This window comes from Carcharhinus amblyrhynchos, chromosome 5, assembly GCF_965287045.1.
Source record: "Carcharhinus amblyrhynchos chromosome 5, sCarAmb.v2.hapA, whole genome shotgun sequence".
In the NCBI taxonomy this organism is placed as follows: Eukaryota; Metazoa; Chordata; class Chondrichthyes; order Carcharhiniformes; family Carcharhinidae; genus Carcharhinus; species Carcharhinus amblyrhynchos.
The window spans coordinates 581,726-601,039 of NC_137328.1; the positions used below are offsets into that span (position 1 = coordinate 581,726).

Consider the following 19,314-nt stretch of genomic DNA (forward strand, 5'->3'; position numbering starts at 1 on the left):
ACACACAACAGCGCAGAGTCGCTGAGCGGAGACTGATGGCCAAGTTCCGCACACGAGGACGGCCTCAACCAGGATCTTGGGTTCATGTCTATCTGTAATCCCCACGACTTGCCTGGATTTGCAAAATCTCACTAACTGTCATTCAAAGAATCCTGCAGTGCAGAAAGAGGCCCTTCAGCCCATCGAGTCTGCACCGAACACAATCCCACCCAGGCCCTACCCCCATATCCCGACATATTATACCCACAAATCCCTCTAACCTACACATCCCAGGACACCAAAGGGTAATTTCTTAGCACGGCCAATCAACCTAACCCACACATCTTTGGACTGTGAGAGGAAACCAGAGCATCCGGAGGAAACTGTAAACTCCCGCTCGAGGTCAACAGCCCTTCCCATGGTCCACCCTCTCCTGCTCCAATTCCCATGGCAGACAGGACAGTAAAATTCCAGCCAACACATCTCCGTCAGGTTCAATGTCTCGGACTTCACAGCTCCAGGTCCTGGGTTCAATTCCCGGCTTGGGTCACTGTCTGTGTGGAGTTTGCACATTCTTCTCGTGTCTGCGTGGGTTTCCTCCCACAGTCCAAAGATGTGCGGGTTAGGTTGATTGGGCATGGTAAATTGACCATAGATGCATAGGTTAGAGAGGATTAGTGGGTATAATATGTCGGAATATCGGGGGGGGGGGGGGGGGGGTAGGGCCTGGGTGGGATTGTGGTCGGTGCAGACTCGATGGGCCGAAGGGCCTCTTTCTGCACTGTAGGGTTCTATGATTTTATGAAAACTTGTTATTTACGAATTGAAATGTTTCTTTACCTGCCTAATGTTCAAATAATTTACAGCAAAAAAGCTACTGAACACACAGCCTGATGGTCCAAGTTTAAGAGAAGCCTGCAGTTCCATGTGGATTTAACAAGTTGAATGAGGTTATTAATTGGAAAAATTAATTCTCCCTACACAAGAAAACAAATTCCCACACAGGCTGGATAATGTGGCAAAGTAAGGAGAAAGTGTACCAGCAGAACATTCATAAATATTCATTTGTATTCATCTTGGAATTACCCTCTTGCTGAGCGACATTACGATATAGTGATAATGAAATATTTGAACAGTAAAAGAGATTACTATCAGGAAGGAATATTTCAGAAAGCAGAGCAGCAGAACTCAATGTGTGAGAGCAGAAACAAACACTTCACATCTTCAGGAGAAAATCAGTTCTTTAGCTAATTGGAAATTCTCACATTATGTTAACATAATCTCGCTGTGCATGTGACCAGGATGTTTTTGAAACTTGACCCAGTGAGAGGTCAGCAGCTAACAGCAGTCAACAACCTGCAATAAATTCCATATTAAGGCCTGTGCAATGGAAAACTCAGTAAGAAATCTCACAACACCAGGTTAAAGTCCAACAGGTTTATTTGGCAGTAAACACCACTAGCTTTCAGGGCTTTGCCCCTTCGTCAGGTGAGTGGGGAGTTCTGATCACAAACAGAGCATATAAAGGCACACACAGTTTACAGAATACCGATTAGAATGTGAGTCTTTACAACTAATCAAGTCTCAAAAGGTGCAGACAATGTGAATGGAGAGAGGGTTAAGCACAGGTTAAAGAGATGTGTATTGTCTCCATACAGGACAGTTAGTGAGATGTTGCAAACCCAGGCAAGTCGTGGGCATTATAGATCGTGTGACATGAACCCAAGATCCCGGTTGAGGCCGTCCTCATGTGAGCAGAGCTTGGCTATCAGTTTCTGCTCAGCAACTCTGCGCTGTCGTGGGGGTTTACTATCAAATAAACTGGTTGGACTTTAACCTGGTGTTGAGAGACTTCTCACTGTGCACATCCCACCACACAGCTTCATCCCTCAGAATAACTATTACCAAACACACGGCTGAAGGGGATTAAGGATTGGTACAAAAATAGAGTAGATGCAGGAAGGATGTTCTTAATGATGTGGGTGTTCAGAACCAGGGCTCACAGTCTGAGGATTCAGGGTAAACCGTTTAGGACAGAAACAGAGTCAAGGAGACATTTCTTCACCCAGAGAGTGGTGATCCTGTGGACTTCATTACCACAGGAACTAATTGATGCTAAAACACTGAATGCATTCAAGAGGTGGCTGGATACAGCACTTGTGGCGAATGGGATCAAAGTTTATGGGGAGAAAGCAGAATTAGGCTATTGAGTTGGATGATCAGCTACGATTGTGATGAATGGTGCAGCAGGCTGAAAGGGCTGAATAGCCTCCTCCTATCTTTAAAAAGCGTGCACGCGATTTGAAGCAATGCGTGTCAGTAACGGCCACAACAATACCAGCAACAAGCCTGTATGAGGGAACAGAAAGTGTATTCTGCAAATCTGGCAGTGAGAATTAACACAAAGTGTGAATCATCACACATGGAATTAAGTGTCATATTGTCAAGAGAATGAGTGCCAAAATATTCATAAACTGACACTTGTGAAGCATTCCAAAATAACTGCAGAGTGAATATGTCACCTTAACTCCCTCTTGACACTGCCGGGGTGCTCACAGATGTCAAACTTAGTTCTTTAAATGAATAAAGGAAATGCTGAAGGTAAGATAGATGAGATGTAGTGAGGATTTGTGGAAGGAGCGTCAGAAATAGAAGCCAGGATAGACCATATGGTCCCTTGAGCCTGGCCCAACATTCAATGTGGCCATGGCTGATTTTCACACATGTTCCTATCCTCTTCCCACATCTCCCCAAAAATCTGTCAAACCAAAGATTTGTCTCTCTCAACTTTATATCTAAATGATGCAGCGTCCACAACCCTGTGGTCGAGAATTCCAATCTGAGTTTCAGTGCATTGTACTGTTTGTTCAAATTCATGGCGAGTCTGGTTACTGGTGGATTCCGTATCATGAAAAACCAACAGTACATCAAATTAATCAAACCATCTGGGGCCTTGGCACTGATGTGTGTGACGTACATTAACTGACTGGCCCTGTAGCATAGGGAAGGGAAATGAGACCAGACAATTCAATCTGATCGTAGGCAGAGGCAGTGTGTTGTGTCAAAGATATCGTGGAGAACACAGGAAAGGAGCAGGAGAGACCACCAGCTCCTCAAGCTGCCCCACCATTCAATATCATCCTGGCTGATCCATGCCGGCCTCAACTCCTTCTCTGTGCCATTTCCCCGTACCCCTCTATTCCTCGATCAAATATTTATCCACCTCCATTTTAAATACTTCTAATGATCCAGCCTCCACCACCCTTTGGAACAGAGAATTCCAGAGATTCACCACCCTCTGCGAGAAGAAATTTCTCCACACCTCAGTTTTAACTGACCAGCCCTTTACCTTGTAGCTGTGTCCCCTTGTTAGAGACTCTCCCACTGGTGAAAACACCTCACCGTCTACCCTGTCAAACCCCCTCAGGATCTTATATGTTTGAATAAGGTGACTCCTCACTCATCTAAACTCCATGGAATACAGACCCAGACTAAACAGGATTAAAGATTGGTACAAATCGCACACCCCTCGTCTCTCAGGGCAACCCTCATCCCAGGAGGAGAAATTTCATCCCTCAACCCCCACCCCGCTGAACTGCGATTCCTAGGCAGATATGACCACATTCTGCCCATCATTAGGTTTAGGGGAAGAATGGCCATTTGAAGGAGTAACTGACCTCAGGAAAGAGGAGTAAAACAATGAGGGAAAGACAGCTTTTTCATCTATGTGTAAATGACATAAATTTGGTTATCAGTACAGCTTTGTAACTTGTCATTTTCTGTCCATCAGCAATTGTTGGAGGAGGAGATACATCCCAGGAAGTTAACTAGACTGATCTAAACATATATATAGTTTCAAACACTGAGACAATCAAAGCACCAGAGATAATTTTCACTCCGCAATGACCTTTCTGATAGAGATAGGATAAATTTGAGATTGTGTAACAAGAAACAATTAGCATTGAGCTAGAAATTATATTCACAACCCCCTGGGTTTGTTAATACAGAAAGCAACAATTCATCTTCATATAGCGTCCCGATACATTTCACTGGATCACTCTAAAACACCAAACCACATCAAGAGATACATCAAAGGGTCAGCTTTGAATAACTGGGGTAGGGAGACGGAGAAGGGAAAATATTCCAGAGGTTGGGACATTGGCACAACCACCAATGATGAAGTGATTATAAATGAGAATGTTCTAGAGAAATGCCAATATCTTGGAAGCTCTGGAGTTGGAGGGATTTGAAAGCAACTTCAAAACAAGGATAAGAATTCTAGAATCAAGATATCATAGGTCAGTGACCGCAGGGCTGACTGAGGAACGGGACTTGAGTACTGATACAGACAGCAGAGTTTAATTTAAAGACTGACTTTAGATAGGGATGTGGGACAAAGACAGGTATATGGAATAACAGATCAGCCATGATCTTATTGAATGACAGGATTGGTTTGAAGGGCTGAATGGCCTCCTGTTCCTGTTTATGAAGGAGAACTGTCAGTGTTTGCCTTTGGATTATCTGCTAGAATTCTCTCAGGTCAGAACAAGATGATTTGTACAACTTGTGTTGCAATGATGACATCATTAACTGCAAAGATTAACATTTCAATGAATTCATATTTGGTGGTGTTTTTCTCTCTAACTTCACTTTCTTTATTCTCTGATGGAACATAGAGCATTGCTGGAAAGGCCGGCATTTTCTGCCTAATTGCTCCTGAACAGAATATCTCACTCACCCAGTTCACAGGGTCAGCAACCACATTGCTGTGGATCTGGATTCACACGTAGGCCAGACCAGGTAAGGACGGCAGATTTCCTTCCCTAATGGACATTAGTGAACCAGATGGGCATTAATGAGAATTGATGATGGTTTCACAGTCACTATTACCGAAGCTTGCTTACAATTGCAGAGTTATTAATTGAATTTGAATTCCACCAGCTGTCATGGTGGGATTTGAACCCATGTCCCTAGGGCTCTAACCTCTGGGACACTGGATTACTAGTTCAGTGACAATCTCTGCAAACTTTTGATGAGGTTCTCAGTGAGGAAGTCATCATTTCAGTCACTCATGTTTCTGTTCATGTATTTTTAAAGTTAAAGTCTTATTATTCAAATCAAAGCAGAGTTAAATGTTAGACAAGGTTGGATGTGAATGATGATTTTTCATCTCAATTCTCTGGCAAAGAGTTGGAGATTACAGGTTATTTGACTGTTTGCTGACAGTCCTTGCATGGATTTATTACTCCTGGCGTTAACTACACTTCTGAATCATTACAATGCTACAATATTTTATAACAATGATTAGTGTTGCATTGACCAGTGAAGCAGAATAAATACAACAGAAGATTGAAAGTAAAATACTGCAAATGCTAGAAATCTGAAATAAAAATAGTAAATGCTAGAACGGTTCAGCAGCCTCTGGAGAGAAACAGTTAATGTTTCAAAGCACAAGAACAAGGCCTTTGGCCCACCAAATCTGTGCTAAGCCAGATGCCTCTCTAATTTAATATTTTCTCGCCTCTATGTGGTCCCTATCCCTCTATTTCCTGCCTATTCATGTATCTATCCAGATGCCTGTTGAATGTTGTTATAGAATCTGCTTCCACCACCTCCCCCAGCAGCACATTCCAGGATTCACTATCCTCTGCGTGAAAAAGTTGCCCCTTACATCTCTTTTGAACTTTCCCCCTCACAACTTCAACCCATGGCCCCGAGTAATTGACCCTTTGACTCTGAGAAAAAGACTCTGACTATCCACTCTATCCAAGCCTGTCATAATCTTGTACACCTCGATCAGGTCCCCCCTCATCCTCTGACACTCCAATGAAAACAATCCAAGTTTGTTCAACCTTTCTTCATCGTCCGTATCCTCCAAACCAGGCAGCATCCTGGTAAATCTCTTCTGCACCCTTTCCAATGCGTCAACATCCTTCCAGTTTTGTGGTGACCAGAATTGTACACAATACTCCAAATGTAGCCTGACCAAAGTCTTATACAGCTGCAATATGATTTTCCAATTCCGATACTCAAATGTCCTGACTGATGAAGGCCAGCGTGCCATACGCCTTCTTGACCAACTTCAGAGAACTGTGGATCTGCACACCTAGATCCCTCTGTATGCTAATATTTCGAAGGGCTCTACCATTTATTGTATAATTTCCATCTGTAGTAGACCTTTCAAATCGTAGCACCTCACATTTGACAAAGTTAAACTCCATCTGCCATCTTTTAGCCCAGGTTTCCAGTTGATTTATATCCTGCTGTATCCTCTGACAATCCTCCTCACTATCCATTACTTCCCCAATTTACTAATCAGACCACCTACATTTTCTTCCAAATCATTTATTATATATATCACAAACAGAGTCCCCAGCACTGGTCCTTGTGGAACACTGCTTATCACAGACCTCCAGTTAGAAAAGTGCCCTTCCACTGCTACTCTCTGCTTTCTGTGCCCAAGCCAGTTTTGTAGCCATCTTACCAGCTCACCTCGCATCCTAAATGACTTCACCTTCAGTATCAGCCTGCCGTGAGGAACTTTATCAAAGGCTTTACTAAAGTCCATGTCTACAACACCCACTGCCCTGCCCTGGGCAATTTTCTTGTTGTTTCCTCAAAGAACTCAATCAAATTTGTGAGACACAGCCTCCCCTTCACAAAACCCTCCTGTCTATCGCTAATAAGCCTATTCTCTTCCAGATGTGAGTACATCCTGTCCCTAAGAATCTTCTCTAATAATTTCCCCATCACTGATGTAAGGCTCACAGGCCTGTAATTTCCCAGAGTGTGTCTTCTGCTCTTCTTAAACAGAGGAACAATGTTTGCTACTCTCCAATCCTCTGGTGCCTTTCACCCCACATACAGTTTCACTGCTGTTTGGCCATTCACACTCTTTATTCTCTCTGTGGACAGCTATTAGCAGCCTTTTCCCCTGGTTTCTGTGGCTATGACTCATTTTTCATTCCCTCCCCCTGCAGCGTGAATATCTCCCACTTTCTATGCATTTTAGCTTTGACAGAGGGTCATCTGGACTCAAAACGTCAGCTCTTTTCTCTCCTTACAGATGCTGCCAGAACTTCTGAGATTTTCCAGTGTTTTCTCTTTTGATCTCTGGTACCTCATCCGTGGCTGCAGAGGATGCAAAGATTTTGGCCAAGCCCTCAGTAATTTCTTTCCTTGCCTCGCTCAGTATTCTGGGGTAGATCCTATCTGGCCCTGGACACTTGTTCACCTTAATGTTTTCCAAAATCTCCAGTACCGCCTCCCTTTTTATCTCAAAATGTCCTAGAATGTTATCACCCTTTCTACACTCACCATCCACCACATCCTTCTCCTTTGTGAATACTGATGCAAAGCACTTGTTAAGGACCTCACCCACCTCATCTGACTCAACACACAAATTCCCTCCTCCACTGTCCTTCAGTGGATGTACCCTCTTCCTCCTCATATATGCATAAAGTGCCTTGGGATTCTCCTTAACCCTGCCAAGGACAATCCATGCCCCTTTTTGACCCCCTAAGTCACTGTTTAAGGCTCTTTCCTGCGATCTCTGTCCTCAAGAGCCTTATCCATTTTCAATTTCCTGAAATTTACATAATGCCTCCTTCTTCACTATTTCACAACCTCTCATCATCCAGGCTTCCCAAATCTTGCCATCTTTATCTTTCATTTTTACAAGAACATACTTTTCCCGAATTGTTAACAACTGACTGATTTTTTTTTATATTCCAATTCAATCCAATCAAGTCCAATTCAGAGTCGCAACAAGTTGGGATATTCCCGATCCGAGCTGACAGGACAGGGCTCTCACCTCCTGTCTGGGGCTTGATCTACATGATCCAAGCTGATTGGAGTAGCTGCAGCTCCTCCTCCAAGGCTTGATCTCATTTGTACCTTAGTCAAAAGGCTGAGATTTCACTTTTAAAAATTGCTTCAAATGAAACTAAAATGTAACCTAATAACTTCAAGCAAGCGCAGCGCGTCGATACTACACCTGATCTTAGCCAAAAGGCCAAGAAGCGAAAAAGACTCCCACGTATTGGATGTGGATTTACCCTCAAACAGCCGCCCCTGTCTACATTTCCTAATACCGTCGTAGTTAACATTCCCCCAAAACCATACAACCCTCCTTCAGGAAGAGGATGCTAAGTTTCAGGTATATTTTGTTTTTATTACAGTGAAAGATTAGTTGGCCAAAGAAACATGGCATCTCGTCAGAAATTATTTTTAAAAATTAACATTCAACTCAATCCTTTGCAAAAATCTAAATAGAGCAAAGAGGCATCAGATTCACACGAGTTCCAAGAAGTGAGGCTGGGTGCGAAATTCTGTCTCTTCAAAGAATTTCACATCTTTGAACAGCATTCCTGAAATGTAGTCACGCACTCTGTAAAACATTCCATCTCCACCCTATCAATATTTTAAAAGCTGGTTTCAGTTCGACTGCAGGGAGCAGAGAGAATAACGTGGAACCTGAAAACATCAAAACAGCAGCAGAGATCTCTTTAACCTATACTTAAGCCTCTCTCCACTCACATTGTCTGTAAAGGTACAGGTAATCAAGTCTTAGAGACTCACATTCCAACCATTATTCTGTAAATTGAGTTTGTGTCTTTCCATGCCCTGTTTGTGAACAGAACTTCCATTCACCTGACGAAGGGTCAGTGCTCCGAAAGCTACTGGCTTTTGCTACCAAATAAACCTGTTGGAGTTTAATCTGGTGTTGTGAGACTTCTTACTGTGTTCCTCCCACAGTCTAGAGATGCATTGGTTAGGTTGGTTAGCCATGGTAAATGTGTGTGGTTACAAGGATAGGGTGGGGGAGAGGGCCCAGATAACATACTCTATCAGACAGTCAGTGCAGACTCGATGGACAGAATGGCCTCTTCTGCACTGTAGGGATTCTATGACTTCTATAAACTCAAATGTAAACATTTAGTAACTTTCTCATTCTGGGTCACACGAGACCCAGAATCATGTTCTATGTTGCTCATGAATTTCTCTGTTTGCTTCCTGACACGTACTATTCCAAAACAGCCTCCAGCGCCACATCCGATTGTTGGCCACATCATACAAATCACTAAATAAAAAACACTGGATCTTCCCAGGGGAAGACAGTTTTTCAGATATTTTTCTTTCTCTGCCCTTGCACGATTTTGCCCCAGTGCTCAATGTTTACAGATGAGTAACTTGTTTGTAATGTTCATATAAACCACACAGATACACACACACACCAGACGTGTATAAAGCCATGGACTTCCAGACACATTCACACACACACAGATACACAGGGCAGAATTTCCATTACCAAGATTGATAGGGGAATTTTTGAACTCAGTTTAAAAGGGCCCTGTTAGTTTCCGGGAGATGGGCCAAATCCACCACCCCTTGAAGCACACATGGTTGCCACAGGGGCAGGCAAGCACAGAGTCAGACCATTGAAAGGGCAAGATTAAGAGGTGAGAAGCTTCGAATCCCGATTCTGTAATTGTCTTGTCCGACTCATGAATTTATATGGTCATGGGAACAGCAGTTTTTCTTCAGAGAAGGGTTCTGAATGGATCTTTCCCTCCCCACCCCAGCACTTGAACACCTGTAATTGTTATTGTATATAGTTCATACTGAGGGGAGGCAGCAGTATTGTCACTGGACTAGCAACCAAGAGACTTGAGTTAATGTTCTGGGGATCCCGGTTTGATTTCCTGCAGCCTAAATTCAGTTCATAAATCCAGAACTAAAAAGCTAGTCTTGGTAACCGAGACCTTGAACCCATAGTGAATGAGTTGGCTTTTTACGACAATCACAAACACCTTTCAGGAAAGGAAATCTGCCATCCTTACCCAGTCTGGCTTGCTGTGTATCAGAGACACATGTAATGTGGTTGACCCTGAAATAACACACAAGCCACTCAATTATAGCAAATCTCCACAAAGTCTACAAAGTGAAACAAGCTGGATTAACTACCACCACTGGAATTCCCAATCATCTTCAGCTGCTTCACAAATGACTTTCCCTCCACCATAAGGTCAGAAGTGGGGATGTTTACACAACGTTCAGCACCGTCTACAACTCCTCAGATACTGAAACAGTCCATGTCCAAATGCAGCAAGACCAGCACAACATTCAGGCTTGGGCTGATGAGTGGCAAATAATATTCACACCACACAAGTACCAGGCAATCACCATCTCCAACAAGACAGAATCTAACCATCAACATCCTGGGGACTGCCATCAAATAGAAACAAAACTGGACTAGCAACATAGATACTGCAGCTACAAGAGTAGGATAGATGCTGAGGGCTCTTGGAGTGTAACTCACCTCCTGACTCTCCAAAGCCTGTTTGCCATCGACAAGGCACAAGTCAGGAGTCTGATGGAACACTCCCCACTTGCCTGCGTGGGTGCAGCTCCAACAATACTCGAAACTTAGTTCAGTCTCAATTTCACTACATCTGCTATATCTTGTGTCTATCTGAGACTTAGAACAATAGCCCTCAGTCCACACTTTTACTGCCTTACCCCTATCCAACATTTGGGGAGGGGGGCGGGGGGGAAAATACTCAACAGGGCAAAACAGCTCATTTGATTGGCACCCCATCCACCACCGAAACATTCATTTGCTCCACCTTTGATGCAGTGGCCGCAGTGTGTATCAACTACAAGATTCACTGTACCAACTCAACGTTCCTTACACAGAACCTTCCATACCCATGACCTCTACCATCTAAAAGATCCGTGGCAGCAGATACCTGGGACCACCACCTGGGCAAAATCACACAACATCCTGACTTGGAAATATATCACCGTTCCTTCACTGTGGCTGGGTCAAAATCCTAGAATTCCCTCCCTAACAGCGCTGTGGGTATATCTACATCGCATGCCCTGCAGTGGTTCAAGACGGCAACTTACCACCCCCTTCTCAAGGGGTAATTAAGGATGGGCAATAAATTCTGCTCTAACCAATGATGCCCTTGTCCTGTGAAAAGACTAAAAACTGGGTGAATGAATATAGAGGACATACGGACCATGGAATGGATTTATGGGTCACCCCCAGACTATGGTTCAGGACTCCTCTGAGGGGCATGATACTGATCAATTCCATGATAACTGCAGGTGGGTGTAGCCAGAACCAGAAATGGGATTGGAATCCCAGGAATCGGATCTCGCCATTTTTAACTGGCTCAGGAACCAACTTGTTGAAAACCTCAGCCAGGGACACACACAAATGAGAAGATTTGTACATAACTCTCTGCCCTATCAGATGTCAGAAATAACACTAATACTGAGGTGGAGAATGGTCACCTCTGATGATAAATACCAGTTCAGACACACTGTGAATCCAACAGTCACAGAATGCTGAGCGTGTGAATGAATCTCAACTTCTTTCAAAAACAGCCAAATCGTGGTTCACAATCTGTGTCCCAGTGGATAAAGAAACACAAACATCTGCATACCAAACATGCCTGAGATTTGTTCAAACAGAAATCATTCTGATCTTTTGTTAATCTAAGACAGGAGGTACTTAATACCTGCAACATAAAAAGCAAAGAAGAACCTCAAAAACACACACTTTAAATTTATCCTGTTTAATTTTTATTAAACAGGATAAATAATTTTTTGTAAAACAACTTAAATACTGAGGGACCCATAATATTAATCCGAATTTACCTGATCATCATTCTCCTTCTGAAACACTCAATCCCTCCACCACTGACGCACACTGGTAGCCTTGCGTACTAAGATATGCAGCAGGAACTCACCAAGGCTCCTTAGACAGCACCTTCCAAAGCCATGACCTCTATCAGCTGGAGGACGAGTGCAGCAGACACACAGGAACATCACCAGCTGCAAGTTCATGCACCATGCAGCGTTGGAAATAATACACAGCTCTTTCAAAGTCAGAATCCCAGAAAGCTCTGTAGGAACACTTCCATCACACACACTGCAGCACTTCAGGAGGGAACAGCACCCTGTTCTCAAGCCTGGCAAGTGATGGACTGCCAGTTAAACGAGCCCACATCAGAGAATGGATTCTTCATAAAAAGCTGTACTTGATTAATTGTTTATATTTATTCTTTTGTTTGGGGGGGGGGGGGGGGTCACTGGCTGGTTCAGTGTTTATTGTCCATTCCTAATTGCCCCTTGAGAAGGCGGTGATGTGCTGCCTTCGTGAACCACTGCAGTCCATGTGGTGTAGGTACACCCACAGTGCTGTTAGGGAGGCAGCTCCAAAGATTTTGACCCTGCGACAGTGAAGACACGGCCGATATATTTCCACGTCAGGTTGGTACGTGGCTTGGAGTGGAATTTACAGGTACTGATTGTTCTCGTGTCTGCTGCCCAGATGGTATACACTGCATCACTGCATCGGATGTGGATGGAGTGCCGATCAAACCAGCTGCTTTGTCCCAGATGGTGTTGAGCTTCACAGAATCCCTACAGTGCAGGAGGCCATTCAGCCCATCAAGAGCCTGGGTAAGATACTCTGCCAATCTCCATAACCCCTCGTATTTACCATGGCTAATCTCCTTACCCTACATATTTTGGGACTCTAAGGGGCAATTTAGCTTCACCAATCCACCAAACTTGCACATCTTTGGACTGTGGGAGGAAACCAAAGCCCATGCAAACATAGAGACAGCGTGCAATATCCACACAGACAGTGACCCAAGGCCGGAATCGAACCCGGGTCACTGGAGCTTTGTGACAGCAGTGCCAACCAAAGTGCCACTGTGCTGCCCTGGAGTTGTTGGGGCTCCACTCATCCAGGAAACATTTGATTACACACCTAACCTGTGCCTTGATGGTGGACAAGATTTGGGGGAGTCTGGATGAGAGTTACTCTCCACACAGTTCCCAGTTTCTGACCTGCTGTCATAGCCAGAGTATATATCTGTGGTTGGTTAATGCTCTGTGATTGGTTCATTCCACCTTGGATTTAGCTCTTGGTCAGACTTTGGTATCTGTTTAATATTTGCTTATCAATATTACATCTAAATTGGTTACTTAGATCCTAGACATGATTCCTACCTCTCTCTCAAAAGTCTAACACATGATTGACTGATGTCAGTAGTATATCAACTACATTCTCTCTGGTTGTATCGCAGTTTGGAATAGCTCCTGCTCTGCCCAAGATCACAAGAAACTATAAAGGGTCGTGAAGTCCAGTCCATCCAGGCAAACCAGCCTCCCATCCATTGACTCTGTCTACACTTCCTGCTGTCTTGGAAAAGCAGCCAGCGTAATTAAGGACCCCATGCTCTTTTCCACCTTCTTCTGTCAGGAAAAAGATACAAAAGTCTGAGATCACATTACCAACCAACTCAAGGACAGCTTCTTCCCTGCTGCCAGACTTTCAAAAAGGACCTACCTTGCACTAAGTTGATCTTTCTCTACACCCTAGCTAGGACTGTAACACTACATTCTGCACTCTCTCCTTTCCTTCTCTATGAATGGTATGTTTTGTCTTTAAAGCACCCAAGGAACAAGATACTTTTCACCGTATCCCAATACATATGACAATAATAAATCAAATCAAAATCAAACATCAGCAAAACCCATCTTCAACCACTTGTACAGAAGTTCAGAGCAGTTTCCAATCAATTGCAACCCCCAGGATGTCGCTAATGAGTAATTCAGTGATGGTAATGTCACTGAATGTCAAAGGGAGATGATTAAATTCTCTCTTGTTGTCTGGCACTTGAGGTATAAATGTTACATGTCACATATCAGCCCAAGCCTGAATGTTGTCCAGGTCTTGCTGTGGAATACTTGGTACTATAACAAGCATGATCAGGTCATAGAAAATAGGAGTACAAGGAGGCCATTCAATAAGACATATGATGTGATTGTGGCCTCAAATCCATCCTGACCCCATTGATAAAGAAGTCAAAAGGCAATCAAAAATCTCTCTAACTCTGCATTGAATGTATTCAATAATCCAGCCTCCCCTGGGGCACTGGGGAGAGAGTTCCACAGACAAACAAGCCTCAGGGGATGGAATTCCTCTTCAACATGCGCACATGCAAGTACACATGTGCCCTAATGTATATTCCTCAAGGAAATCAAAGCTCCACACAGTATTCCAAATGCAATCTCACCAATGCCCTGCACAGTTGTAGCCAAGACTTTACTTCTTTTATATTCTATCCCCCTCATGATTGTTTGTCCTTCACTTCAATATTATTTTCCTAATTTCTAGTTTCTTACTCAATAATCATTGGTGATTATTATTTCATTATTCCAGGTCCATAGCAAAGAATTGAACTGTCCATCATAACGCATTAATCTCTATATTCCAACAACTAATGTTGCTTGCTCAATGATCAGACTATTGTTTGCCAGTTGCTAATTATTTGGACTAGTTCAATTGCTAAAAACTATTACATTTTATTTCAGGTGGGGATGACTGGGGATGCAGTCCAAAATCAACAACTTTCAGCCTAATTCATGGGGTCATTTTATTCCTCAGCGGTTGAGTACCAAAAACATAGCATAGAACTTGCACCTTTTCCATATTTTCAGCGTTTAGTGAGCACACATCTCCCCTAGAAAGCTAATAATGTAGCAGCCTTCAACACATTAGATACTTTGGCATTCCAACATGGACCCACACAGAAGACATAACTAACAGATTTCCCAAAATACACATTCTGTTTTCCCACCATTCCAGCTTTGTTGTATCTATCCCACACATCAATCCATTCATTGGTTAATATAGGCTGAACTTGGCTTCACTCTTTGTATCCGCAGGGGTCTGAACTGGGTGCAGTGCACTTCTGGTTATCAATCCCAAATATCAGCCTTCACAAGACTGTAGGTTATTACCCAAAAGAGGCCTTAAAATGCTCCCTTTGCTGATCAGCTGAGATCAACAGGGGATTTTTCTATCCATTACTCGCTTACCCTTCACTCTCGAGTCTCTCTCTATATTACTGATAACGGAGAACTGTATGAAGGAACCTCGTAATGATGGTCTCTCCAATATTCTTTACTGGTCAGAGATGGTTTGAAACCTGACACTGGGTATTCAGCAAGTTTTTCCTTGACAGATTGGTTTCACAACTCCTGATTTCCAAAAGCTTTTATTGACCAGTAGCAGAGCATGTAGAACAAGCTCATTCTCTTCACAAAAATATTCAAAAGGGAAGACACAATCTCCTCCCCAAAAGATATTCCAAATAGTATCAATGTCTTCACTATGGACTGAGGTAGAAATCCAGACAGCACAAACAGGTTCTAAACAAAGAATTCCCCAGGCGAAGATCCCAGAGCACATGGAGAGTGGCAATGGGCAGAGTGGAGCAGGTGGCAGGCACCAGTACACTTTGCAACAAACTAATGTAGGACTTGTATTCAAAACAACAGCCAATACATCTACAGGCAACTCCAGATCCATTGGTCTCACTTCCAGTCGATATAAATGAATCAATGGATCATCTGTACCACATTAAGCTAATTATCAACAGTCAACATGGGGTCACAAGGGAAAGATTCTGTCTGACCAAGTTTCTTGATTTTTGAAGAATAGGAGTAGAATGTGATAGGTCCTATCCACTTACTTCCAGAGGCTTTTGATACACAAAGGCTAAACTCAAAACTCTGAGGATTCCAGATAAACCCTGAGAATGGATGAAAAGGAAACTATCACAAGGTAGGAATCAGAAGTATGGATTGGAGTAGATATTTCAGAGTGGTTGGCAGTGAGTGGTTCAACGTTATTTCTAATCAACAGAAATGAGACTGGCTTCAGAATCAAAGCAAAGAGGTCACAAATTTCAGACGATGAAACAGGAGCTGGAATTCAGAAATGATAACGGCAATCAGATAAGAGATGGAATTGGGCAGCGCAATGGGTGATAATATTTAATGCTGTAAAATTCTGTACACAGGAAACCAGTAATGTGCCCTCCGTGAATGATGCTGAAAGTAACAGGATAAAACTGAATGAAACTCAACGTTCACTGACACACCACAACCCTATACAGGGGAACCCACAGGGCAACCCACAAAGCTAACAGTAAGTTACAGTACATCTCACAGTTTGAGTGCAACTCTGCATCCTGAATACTGGACCCACGTGTTAGTCACCAAGCATCTCAATGGCAGCACAGAGAAAAAATTCAAATCTAATCCCTGGATTCAGTGGGCAGGATCAACACTGGAAAAAGCCTGTGAAGGAAATGTCTCAGAGGTGGTCTTAAAGGGAACCAGGATTGTCAGAGCTAATGCAAAATTTAACCCATAGAGTGCTGGGAGAGCAGGTAGAGAGAAGGGATTCAGACCAATAATGTCAGGAACTGATAAAAGGAGCTTTATGGTCACAGGGCGATCGGGGGGGGGGGGCACTGAGCTTCCAGACAAAGTTGAGTGTTGGGAGACACAAACACTGGAATCATTTAAAGCAAATGAATCAAATCTGGAATTATTCAGACAGGATCTCATGGGACAGGTAATTAAACCGAGCCAAGGACTGTCCTGTTCTAATATGCGAAGACATGACCACCCTCGGTTACCTGCTTCGTCACATCCCACCTCCTCGTTCCTTCCTCCAACTATAAAGCTCACTCACATTATAACCATCCCCATGAGACCTGTCACTGTCTCCCTCTCTGTCGCCTAAACCCACCCAGCAACAGTAAGAATCACCTCAAATTCCTACTGACCAACTATAAGTATCCAGAAATCACACCCCAGCGCAGGAGTAAATCCTGTGATGGTCATCCCAGTTGCTGCATTAGGGAACACTGCCTCCACATCACCCCCCCTCTCCCCCAAATTGTTGGACAGGGGTAAGGCAGTAAAAGTCTGGGCTGAGGGCTATTGTTCTAAGTCTCAGATAGACACAGGATACAGCAGGTGTAGTGAAATTGAGACTGAACTAGCCCAGAGTCAGCGCTGAACTGGAACAGCAGCAGTTAATTAATTATCAGGACATTTACACTGAGTATGACAGTCAGATTGTAATCATTGCTACTGGAGATTGTGGAGTGAGGGCTCTCTCTTCCTTTGGAGCTGGGATCTTTTGGGGACATTGAGAGCAGATCCCATTCACCGAATCCCCATTCAATCCCCATCCCATTCCCCAGGACATCCCTGCCCACAGCCCGGGAGAGGGGGAAGAGGCTGCGGTGCGGATCGCTCTGCCCAGTAAATAATTGATGATTTTTGCGGCGATTCTGCTCCCGGGATACTTTAAACCCACTCATCTCAAAAGCAGCAAATACATCACAAATAAACCCCTTACATAAACCACCTTCAAAACCTCAATGTCAAAGCAAACCTCACGCACAGCACACACTAAAACCATCAAACATTCCCGGGGAAGGGGGAGGAATCCAACTCAAACTGGCAGGGAGGAGGTGGAGATTGGATCAGTCCGGGCTGTGAAATGCAGCAGGAATGAGTGAGAGTCCCTGGTCTGAAAAGGCAGGTGTTGCAGAATGATGCTGGAGCACAGCTGCTTTACTGCAGTGAGACACAGAGAGAGGGAGATGCAGGCACTGTCCCTACCTGGGTTGCTTTGTGAAATTGCTTCTTTAATCCTGCCACAGACATGGTGTAGTGCCAGGGGTGAGAGCAGCACCTTCACCAGCTGCTTCCTCTGTCACCCCCACCGCCGCTCCGCTCCTGATTCTGATCCTACTCCAGGATTAAATTACTCGCTGCAAAACCAGGATATCCGGACCCAACCTGACGTCAGTTTCTCTTAAAGACACAGTCACATTTGTTGCTACGGGACCCGCAGCCACAGCTTAAAATTCACACTAACTGCTCGTGTAGCATCCTCTCTGCAAATAGTGAGCCATCCCCTGAATTGTATAGACAGACAAGCAGGCATGACATACAATTATATATATATATCTGAATATATACACAATCACACCTATATATGGCTAAACATTGGGAGAACTGACCCAGACACTAGTCCAGAATCATACAATACAATGTCCCTGACATCACCATTGCCATCAACCTGGGTACCCCCTGCCCCACCAGCAGGACAGACCCAGCAGAGCTGGTGGCCACAGAGTGTTATCCAGGTGGGAGGGAGCTTCTCTGGGAGTCCTCAACATCCAGTCTGGACCCCGTGAAGTGAGATGGCATCAGGACAAAGACCAGCCAGGAAACCAGGTACCATACCCCTCCTCCATGTCAAACATCAGAAACACTGAGGGTGGAGAGGAAATGGACCCTGGGTGGGGAATTCAATGTCCATCATTACAAGTGGTTCAATATCTCCGTCACAGATGGAGCTGGCTGGGTCCTAAAGGACATCACCACTAGACTGGGACTGTGGCAGGTGGTGAGGGAGCCAACAAGAGGGAAAAACACGCTGAACCTCATCCTTCAGCACTCTCATTGTAAGAATTCCATGGAACCCCTGTAACACAAGTATATTTTCTGTATAAAATTAGTGAAACAATTAAACATATATTTATTATTGATGTCACAGATATATCTGTCCATTACAGTATTGGTTAGAGTGACCACTACCCAGTCCACATGAGAACCAAGTCTCATCTTCATATTGTGAATATCGTCCATCATGTTATGTGGCAGCATCACGCTGCTAAATGCAATTGAGTTAGAACTGTTCTGGTAACTCATGCTGGCATGGTTGAGGTTCTGTGAGCCAACATCAGCAGAGATGTATTCCACCACAATCTGAAACCACACCACCTGGCATATCCCTCATTTCACTGTTACCATCAAATCAGTGGGCCAACCCTGGTTAATGAAAGGCTCTGAAGAGCATGCCAGGAGCAGCATCAAGCTGAAACAAAGATAACAACTTGTTCCAGTTACAATACAGGATTGATGACATGTTAAACAGTGAAAGCAGCAAGAGACAGAGTCAGTTAGATCAGATCAAAACCCCAAAGTCCTGCCATAACCAGTCACAAATAGTGTTGGTCAATTAAATAACTGACAAGAGGAACTGGCTGTAAAGTATCTCCGCCATCAATACCGGACAGCCCAGCATAGAATCCAATACTGCAGAAAGAGGCCATTCGACCCATCGAGTTTGCACCGACAGCAATCCCATCCAGGCCCTATCTCTATAACCCCACGCATTTACCCTAACTAGTCCCCCTGACACTAAGGGGCAATTTAGCACGGCCAATCCATCTAACTCGCATATCTTTGATTAGTATAAACGACAAGGTTGAAATATTCACAACCATCTTCAGCCACAAGTGTAAAGTGGATGATCCAAACTTGACCTCCTTCTGAGGTCACCACCATGAGACAACAAAGACTGAGTGAATTGGATACAGCGAAGGCAATGGGTTCTGCCAAAATTTCAGCTGTAGTACGGAAGACTTCTGC

The 19,314-nt window shown here is 43.9% G+C and overlaps 1 protein-coding gene and 1 non-coding gene across 2 annotated transcripts in view; both read right to left on the reverse strand.

Annotated features, from left to right (window-relative positions):
• sh3gl2b (SH3 domain containing GRB2 like 2b, endophilin A1) overlaps nt 1–17,637 on the reverse strand; it is a 113,745-nt gene extending 96,108 nt beyond the window's left edge. The window contains exon 1 of the mRNA XM_080188294.1: nt 17,494–17,637. Coding sequence (XP_080044420.1) covers nt 17,494–17,538 — 45 coding nt within the window. The 5' untranslated portion in view covers nt 17,539–17,637. The remainder of the gene's footprint in view (nt 1–17,493) is intronic.
• On the reverse strand, nt 7,814–8,005 carry LOC145343564 (U2 spliceosomal RNA). The gene has a single exon (XR_013886726.1). It is a non-coding gene; the product is annotated as a U2 spliceosomal RNA (small nuclear RNA).
• Nucleotides 17,638–19,314: the final 1,677 nt, after the last annotated feature.